Genomic DNA, 9,767 nt, shown 5'->3' on the forward strand with positions numbered 1-9,767 from the left:
CCTGAACAATAGCCTTCTAGCTCTTCAATAAGTATAATTATAGATGCAAGAGTGGTTGCAGATATTGCCTTTATGTTACTTAAACAGAAAGAAACAAAAATCCATTCTATTCAATTTTACTTAGGGATGATTTACATTAATGTTTTTCCCTACTTTCTCCCTTTTTCATGGGCTCCCTAAGTGCTCTTCCTGGATGCTGAATGCCCATCCTGTAAATGAAAAAGCTAGTTAATGATATTGTTCATGAGTAATGTTTTAACTGTAGATATGTGTGTGCATTTTTTGTTTGTTTGTTTTAGCCACAAAACCAGAGAAGGAAGTGTGGGAGCAGGTGGGCTGGGCAGTGGCAGAAAACCTCATGACACGTCTCTCCGCCTCCCTGTGGTGGTGGAGGATGTCTGCAGCAACATTTAAATTCTGGGAGGGCTTGGTTGTCAGCAGCAGCAGGAGGAGGCAGAGAGCACAGCTTCTTCTGGGACTGACTCTTCTCAGGCCAGTTGCAGCCTTTTCAGCCAAACACCGACCAAGGTATGCCTGCAGTTTGCTACTGGGTTGTGCATTCAGCTGAATTTCATGGGGAAGTTCAGGTTCTAAGGAAAAATACTTTTAACTGTAACTCTGTTAAGCAGACTTAAATTTTCTAGCCTTTTTAATAAGCAGATCAGATACATTGCAGGTCTCCTGGAACAAAGGTGTCTAGATATTTCAAATGCCAGTCAAATATAAAACTTAAAAATACTTCCACTGGGTCCTCAAAAGAACAGAAACTACTGCTAGTAGAAAATAGTAAAATTCAATTTCCCTTTGGAAATAATTATACCTATATCATTTTCAATGGGTGACTGTGCAGACATGTAAAAGAAAAGGGATCTTTTATGCTAATTAAGCCAATTACAATGCTATTTTTTAAATGATGTATCTCATTTTCAAGGGGAAAAAAAACCCTTTCTGAATATGTTACTGCTAATTTACCTGTATGACACTATGTAGACTTATTATTACAAACAGAAAAGCTGTTGACTATTCTCAATGTTTTCTTTTACATTTCAAAATTTTAGAACATCTTACTTAAAAAACAAATTTCAGAGATAGTTTCATTTCACCTAAGTAGTGCCTACTTAATAATTTAAGTTAAAAATAACATTTAAAATACATGTTGGAAAAATGGATAAAGCAAATTATTTTCATTTTTTTTCTGTGTTTGTTGATCTAAAAAGTAAGTATTCCCATTCTAGCTTATTATTCTAATTAAGTTACTGTTGACCTGCTTGCAGGTTTAGAGAGCCAGAGATATAAGGTAGTAATGGTATATTTTCTGGAACTCTAAATTTAAAAGTTGAATAAATACAGACTTGCAAAATTTTCATTTCCCTTGCCTAACAGTGAAAGATGGAGAATAGGTGGCAATATAAATATTAACTTGAAAGACCATAATGCTAAAAGGCTTCCCTAAGAAGTAAAAAGATCCTATAGAAAATATATTTTATTTGTGATTATTTTGCAATGTGGTAGTATAAAAACGTATCCCTGTTGTAACCTATGAAGACGTCAGCTTTTCCTTATGAAATATTTTGCAGGAAAAATCACTACCATGAGAATTGCAGTGATTTGCTTTTGCCTCTTAGGCATCGCCTATGCCCTACCAGTGAGTACAGCTGCATCTTAAAGAAAATTCCTGAAAATAATGAATTATGTGCTTCCATGTACTAGGAGGACATTCTTGTAATTTTTCTTCATCTTTTCTGTTTCAAAGGTTAAACAGACTGATTCTGGAAGTTCTGAGGAAAAACAGGTAAGCATCTTTTAGGTTTATTATATAGTTAAATCATTTATTCAATTATGGCAAGAGGTGCAACAAACATATTTGCTGCAATATTACTTGTCTTTCTGGTCAAATCTATTGGTTTACAAGTATTTATTGACTGCCTGCTATGAATCTAGGCCAGTATCAAGCACAGTATAGTTTTTGATAAATATGTTTGTAAAACCAACGCAGATTTTTGAAATATAATAATGTCTAGGCCATTACCGCATGTAAAATAAGTTATATGAAGTTGTGTAACTTTTTTCCCATTAGTCCACATACTGATCTAAAAGCAGAAAATTCTATCTTTTGCTTTATTTAGTGGATTGTGATGTTTAAAATTCACACTGGATATTAGTCAGAACTGTTTGTATGACCATAATATTCACAGTATTGTCTGAGATATTAGTTGAGAAGCCCATTGTAAAAAGTAAGTCTGTGTGTGCTGTTAGTATCTATTGTGATTGTCAGCTGATGTTAGATCACATTTTTCTAACCAAACATAAGACCAACCAAACTCATTATTATAATTATTTGACCAGCACTAAAGATGTACCTACCCCTCCACAACAGATGAAACTGTGCCAGCCAAACAACAAATGGACATTGTCCCCAGAAGCTTGGACAGAAAGGCACACAGAGTTCAATTCCAGTTGAACACAATAAAGGCCAAAATAGAGTTGCCTTGGGGGACCACTGCAATTAGAATGCTTAATGAAGACATTAAAAGAAGTTTGTGTGTGTGTTTGTGTGTGCATCTGTGTATATGTATGAGTGGGGGTATGTAATGGTGTCTGTTTTCCAACTGATTTGAAAACACAGGTGCTGAATCATAATAATAAACCAGAAAAATTAACATCTCCGGAGAAGATGTCACACTATTTGAGGCAAGAATTAGTGCCATTTTAATAGACAAAAACATGGCAAAGATGCATTTTATAAGGCACGTGGAGCCATATCAATTTAAGAAATAAGTGAAGAGCTCAAGGCTCAGCTTTCTAGAATCCCAGAAACTTAAAGCTAGTAAAAAATTGCGGAAGTCCTATACACTTGAAAATACACACTGGTTATCTGTGTCAGGATTATTGGGTGGTTTTTAGTCTATTCATTTTGCTTACCTTTATTTTCTTCATATTACTTTTTAAATACTATAAATTTAACTTATAAATCCATTCTCTCTGAGCCTGTATTACATGTGTCATGAGGATGGATAGATAGATAGACAGATAGATATGAAAAAGTGAAGAGAAAAACTCTGAACTCATCTAGTTCCATCATTTTTGCATCTTCTTAAAGCAAGGGACCACTTTTTTCAGCAAAACCTTTCAGAGAAGCCCGACATGAAGTTTCTCTGGTTAGAGCCACCCATGAGAGAAACCCTAAATGCTGCTGACTGGATCTCTCCCTACTCATCCGCTCCCTAGGAGGCTGCAGAAGGGACTCTGTGCAACCCCCAGAGTTCTCATTCTCAATGACAGGGACATGCAGTGATTGACCCTGGATGATTCAGCCAATCAGATGACACTTACTCAGAGCAATTTCCACTTCTCTGCAGTAGCATATTATCAGTATTTTCCAGATAAATAACTTGGCTAAAGAAAATCCATTTCATTTACATCTTTGGCACCTTAGAGCAATAGAACTTTTGTGCAACGATTTTAATATCATATTTCTGCATTGCCTGGTAAGATAGCTGCTGGATACGTATGGCTACTGAGCACTCAGAATGTGGGCTAGTGCAGCTGAGGAAGTGAATTTTTATCTTATTTCATTTTAATTAACTTAAATTTACATAGCCCCATGTGGTTAGAAGATACTGTATTAGACAGAAAAGCCTTAGAGAGTTCCTTCTTGTTCCATGGACTGCACACAATGAAGATCAAAGTAATTAAGGGCACCTCTGCTTTAGATGTGCTTATCTGAGAGGAAATTTACCCAGCAAACATACAAAAAGAAAGCACAGTGTGAAGTTCAGTGTTAAGAACCAGTTTGCCTGTGTGTGAATCCTGCCTGGCTCTGCCATTTCCTACCACTTAACTGCATGGTTGCTGAGTTTTCTGATCTGTAAGATGGGCATAATAATAATACCTACCTCATAAGGGAACGAGAGGATCAAATGAGTTAGTATTTGGAAAGCAGTTTGAAACAGTACCTAGCCCACAGTAAGTGCTTCATAAGAATTCAAAAAAAAAAAAATTACCAAAGGATATCTAAGGGTCTGGGTGACTCTATATGCATGCATATTATACTTAGTCATCAAGACTGGTGAAGAATGGTTGTTTTTTCAGTTTATCCGTTTCTTTTTTTAATAATGATAAACATGCAACTTTTTTGTAGCTTTACAACAAATACCCAGATGCTGTGGCCACGTGGCTAAAGCCTGACCCATCTCAGAAGCAGAATCTCCTAGCCCCACAGGTATTTTTAAACTTCTCAAAATTAAGCTACAACAATGAGAGACAGCCACAGGCAGATCATTTGGGCTGGTCTGATGAATCCTGCCTGCCTGCTGGCAAATATGTGCTTAGGGCACTGATTGATCTGCCATGTTAGCTTCTTCCCGTGTTAAGCCATCCACGGATGAGGCTGAAAAATAAACACTGCTTTGAATTAAAAAGGTTAACTTTTGAATAAAAAAGCTAGGCAGGTGTGATGCACACTAATATGTGCCATTCCTTCTTCAGAATGCTGTGTCCTCTGAAGAAACTGATGACTTTAAACAAGAGGTAAGTTCTCATTTTCAATCAGAGGTCCATCATGACTTGAAGAAATGAAAGAAGCCATTGCCTGGGTTATCTTCTGATGAAATTTCATTAGCAAATTTTCCAGTAAATTGGCAGTCTAAAACTTGCTCAGAAAGAAAACATTTATTTACTAAATATCAGAAATACTAGATTTCCTCAGGTAAGTTTAGCATTACAGAAAATGTTTATTAATGCTTGCTATTTGAAACATTAAGCTGCTTGCAATATATTTAAGGTATTTTGTAGTTATCTAATATCTAATAAGCATCTAATTAATGACTATCAAAGCTAAGATTTTGCCTTTAGGAAGTTTTCTTTCCTAATAAAATAGTTTATTCAACAACTATTCTTTTTGTTAGGATCATTCATATATTTGCTAAGCAAAGATAGATTTATTTTCCTTAAGATTCGGTTTGAATATACCAAGAATATTAAAGCAAGTTAGATAAAGGACCCAATATATTTGTCATTTGGAAGTTTAATAGACATTGTTTAATTCAATGGACAGTTTTGAGCTGCACTTTATATATACATGCATAACAGAGTCACCTTGCAATTATCCATGCTAATAGGGAAGTGATTATAGATTTTGGTACACACATTAAAATATGAATGCTCTTCTCTTTTGATAAATCTCATTTCAAATAGGAAAATCAGTCTCATAATTATGTATCCGTATCTATTACAACATTGAATTTAGTAAATTAAATAATGTCTAATATGTATAAGAAAAAATAACGTTATTGATATGAAGATTATACTCACATATTTGGCTTGAAAATATCTATGAAAATAATTTTTCTTAGAAAGTAAGAAAAGTTCCTCAGAATGTTATTATTTATCCCTGTGTTAAAAGAGAAATTGGAAGATGCTCACTTTAGCTCCTAAAAGCCATGGAATGTACCGTGAATGCAAAGATTCTGAAACTAAATAAAAAGAAAGACAGTAGAAGACTAATGTGCTATGAAGACTAAGGGAAAATAAAAACCCATATACACTAATTTTCCTGGTCATCTTAATTTTCAGACCCTTCCAAGTAAGTCCAACGAAAGCCATGACGACATGGACGACGTGGATGATGAAGATGATGATGACCATGTGGACAGCCAGGACTCCGTGGACTCGAATGACTCTGATGAAGTAGATCACACTGATGATTCTCACCAGTCTGATGAATCTCACCATTCTGATGAATCCGATGAACTGGTCACTGATTTTCCCACAGACCTGCCAGCAACCGAAGTTTTCACTCCAGCTGTCCCCACAGTAGACACATACGATGGCCGAGGTGATAGTGTGGGTTATGGACTGAGATCAAAATCTAAGAAATTCCGCAGATCTGACATCCAGGTAAATCCTTTAAAAGACATATCTGATGGTTCTGACTAGAGCTCAAGTCTAGAAAACCATAGTTTGCATATTAATTAATTCATTCGTCCACTCATTCATCCATTCAGCAAGAATTCATTCATATTCTACTTCCTGATCATTGAATACAAATCTTTTTCTGCTTGGTGGTTTTTGTAAGTCTACATAATTCCTCTCTAGATTTGATTCTCAAACACAATTCTACTTCAAATCCTGAATCACTTTTAGATTTAAAAAAATGGAAAACACTAATTATTTAAAAAATAGAATGGTCATATTTTGAAGTTAAATACCTAAGAGGAATTGTAGAGTTGCAAATTACACTGAATCCTTAGTCAGAGAATCTGGATTTGACATAGACTTGCCATTTTCTATTCTCTTTACTTTTTAACTTCCAATTCACTTCCTCTTTATGTAAAACAGATATAATGAAACCTACATTATAGGTTTCATTACATACGTAAGTGATGTACTTATTAAACTAAAGGAGATAACATATGTGAAAGGGCTTGGTAAAGTACCATACAAAGTAACATGCTAATATTATTTCAGCAAGATTTAGACAATTTTTAGTACAAGATGGCCTAAATGTTAGAGAGCAGAAAAGGATTACCATATTCCCATCCCTAGCTGTTCATATAATTCTTTTTCATTTGTGCTGTGATTCAGTACCCTGATGCTACCCAGGAGGACATCACCTCACACATGGAAAGCGAGGAGTTGAATGGTGCATACAAGGCCATCCCTGTTGCCCAGAGCCTGAATGTGCCATCTGATTGGGACAGCCATGGGAAGGACAGTCATGAAATGAGTCAGCTGGATGACCAAAGTGCGGAAACCCACAGCCACGAGCAGTCCAGATTACATAAGCGGAAAGCCAGCGAAGAGAGCAATGAGCATTCTGATGTGATTGATAGTCAGGAAGTTTCCAAAGTCAGCCGTGAGTTCCACAGCCATGAATTTCACAGCCAGGAAGATATGCTAGTTGTAGACCCTAAAAGTAAGGAAGAAGATAAACACCTGAAATTTCGCATTTCTCATGAATTAGATAGTGCATCTTCTGAAGTCAATTAAAACAAGAAAAAAATACAATTTCTCATTTTTCTTTTAGTAGAAAGATAAAATGCTTTATAGCAAAATGAAAGGGAATATGAAATGCTTATTTCTCAGTTTAGTGGGTGAATGTGTATCTATGTGAATCTGGAAACAACTAATGTGTTTGATCATTAGTTTAGTTTGTCATAGCAACTCCCTGTAAACTAAAAGCTTCAGGGTTATGTCTATGTTCATTCTATAGAAGAAATACAAACTGTCACTGTATTTTAATGTTTGTTATTCTTTTATGAATAGAAATTTATGTAGAAGCAAACAAAATACTTTTAAACACTTAAAAAAGAATAACATTTTATGTCATTATGATCTTTCGTTTTTTAAGTTAGTGTATATTTTGTTGTGATTATCTTTCTTTTGTGGTGTGAATAAATCTTTCATCTCAAATGTAATAAGAATTTGGTGGTGTCCATTGCTTATTTGTTTTCCCACCGTTGTCCAGCAATTAATAAAATATAACATTTTTTACTGCCTATGTAATGTTTTTAACGCTTTATTTTGGTTTTAATTGATACATAATAATTGTAGATATTTATGGGGCTGTGCTGATGTTTTGATACATACATACACTGTATAATTATCAAAGGGTAATTATCATATCCATCACCTCAAACACTTGTCATTTCTTTGTGGTGAGAACATTTAATCCTATGTTCTAGCTATTTTGAAGTATATGATACATTATTATTGACTATAATCAACCTACTGTGCAATAGAATACCAGAATTTATTCCTCCTAGCTAACTGTAACTTTGTACTCATTGACTAACCTCCCCCATCCACCTTCCTACTCTCCCACCTGCTGGTAATCACTATTCTACTCCCTACTTCTATGAGGTCAACTTTTCCAGATTCCATATATGAGTGAGGTCACGCAGTACTTGTCCTTCAGTGCTTGGCTTATTTAACTTAACCTCCTCTAGGTTCACCTGTGTTGTCAAAAATGCCAGGAGAAAACATGCACAAACTATGCATCTAAGAAGGAGTTAAAATCTAGAACACATAAGGAACTCAAACAACTTAATATCAAAAAAAAAGAAAAGAAAACCCAAATAATCCAATTAAAAATGGGCACAAATCTGAATAGACATTTCTCAAAAGAAGACATGCAAACTGCCAACAGGTATATGGAAAAATGCTCGACATCACTCACTAATGATCAGGGATATGCAAATCACAACCCACCCAAGTTAAAATGGCTTTTATCAAAGAGACAAAAAATAACAGACACAGGCCAGGATTTGGGGAAAGAAGGACACTCGTACACTGGTAAGAAATGTAAATTAGTACAGCCACTATGAAAAACTGTATGGAGAACTTCTCAGAAAAACAAAAATAGAACTACTGTATTATTTAGCAATCCCATTGCTGAGCATATATCCAAAAGAAAGGAAATCAGTATGTGGAAGAGATATCTGAACTACCATATTTATTGCAGCACTATTCACAATAGCCAAGATGTGCAATCAGTGTAAATGTCCCTCATGATGAATAGATAAAGAAAACGTGATATATAAACACAATGGAATATTATTTGGCCATTAAAAGAAATTAAATCTTGTCATTTGGAGCAACATGGATGGAACTGGAGGTCATTATGTTAAGTGAAATAAGACAGGCACAAAAAGACAAAGATCACATGTTCTCACCCATATGTGGGAGCTAGAAAAGTGGATCACATAGAGATACACTGTAAACTTAGTGGTTCCACCAGAGGGTGGGGAGGGTGAGGGCTAGGGGCAGATGAAGAAAGGTTGATTAATGGGTACAAATATACAGTTAGGTAGAAGAAATAAGATCTAGCATTTGACAGTAGAGTAGGGTGACTGTAAATAATTTATTGTATATACATTTTTTAAAAGCCCTGAAAGATGAGAATTCAAGTTCCCAACATAAAGAAAAGACAAATGTTTGAGGAAATGGGTATCTCAATCATGCTAATTGAATCATTATACACTAAATGCATGGACCAAAACATCACATGTGCCCCCAACATATGGACAACTATTATGTATCAATTTAAAAAATAACCAATAGATTTAAAAGGAAACTATATATACAGATATTAGATAAATACATGAGTGAGTAACTTCACAGTGTGGGTGTGAGGAAACCTCTTCTAACAATGAGAAGACAATGCCATGCCGCAGGCCTTGTAGATATCATTAGTCAGGTGCAGCAGGCCCTTAGGTTCCCAGCATACTTGCTTCAGTTGGCACTTCTCACACTCACCTGCAGGTGATGGCTGGATTGATGGTGCTGTTCCTGCACACTTGGCAAGGAACTTGGCACTGTGCCCAAATCCAAGGGCATGACCAAGTTAATCCTGAAATTACTCATTTGAATAGTGGTACTGTTTAACAACTATTCCCTGTGCCATTTCTCTATTAGTCAGGGTGCATTCAGAAGACAGAAAAGAGACCAGTAATTTGAACAGGAAAAATTTAATTTAAAGAATTATTAACTAGAAAGAGGGGGTAAACAGAGAGGATAAAAGAGAACATTAACAATACCATGGGGCTGAGAGTGCCCATCTAAGGAACAACTTGCAAAAGGAGGGGCCTTCTCCCCAAAGCTGAGATTCAGACTTCACTGGAAAGGGTACAGCCACAGCCCAAGGGATGGCAGAGAAGTCTGCTGTGTTATCCTGAATCGCAGCTGGTCCACAGTGGTCCAACTGGTGGCCTCATGTTGGAAAACAAGAGACTTCCCATAGAGGTTCCAGCAGACTGAGGCCAGCA

The 9,767-nt window shown here is 35.8% G+C and overlaps 1 protein-coding gene across 1 annotated transcript; it reads left to right on the forward strand.

The window, feature by feature from the left end:
- The first annotated feature begins 404 nt into the window (after positions 1-404).
- On the forward strand, positions 405-7,501 carry SPP1 (secreted phosphoprotein 1). Its single transcript, XM_012437737.2, has 7 exons — positions 405-528; positions 1,578-1,645; positions 1,754-1,792; positions 4,142-4,222; positions 4,489-4,530; positions 5,575-5,898; positions 6,586-7,501. The coding sequence occupies exons 2-7, from the start codon at positions 1,592-1,594 to the stop codon at positions 6,988-6,990; spliced, it is 945 nt and encodes a 314-aa protein (XP_012293160.2). The 5' UTR covers positions 405-528; positions 1,578-1,591; the 3' UTR covers positions 6,991-7,501.
- The last annotated feature ends 2,266 nt before the right edge of the window (positions 7,502-9,767 follow it).

This window comes from Aotus nancymaae, unplaced genomic scaffold (assembly GCF_030222135.1).
Source record: "Aotus nancymaae isolate 86718 unplaced genomic scaffold, 86718_ANA_hifiasm-v0.15.2.pri h1tg000006l, whole genome shotgun sequence".
NCBI lineage: Eukaryota > Metazoa > Chordata > Mammalia > Primates > Aotidae > Aotus > Aotus nancymaae.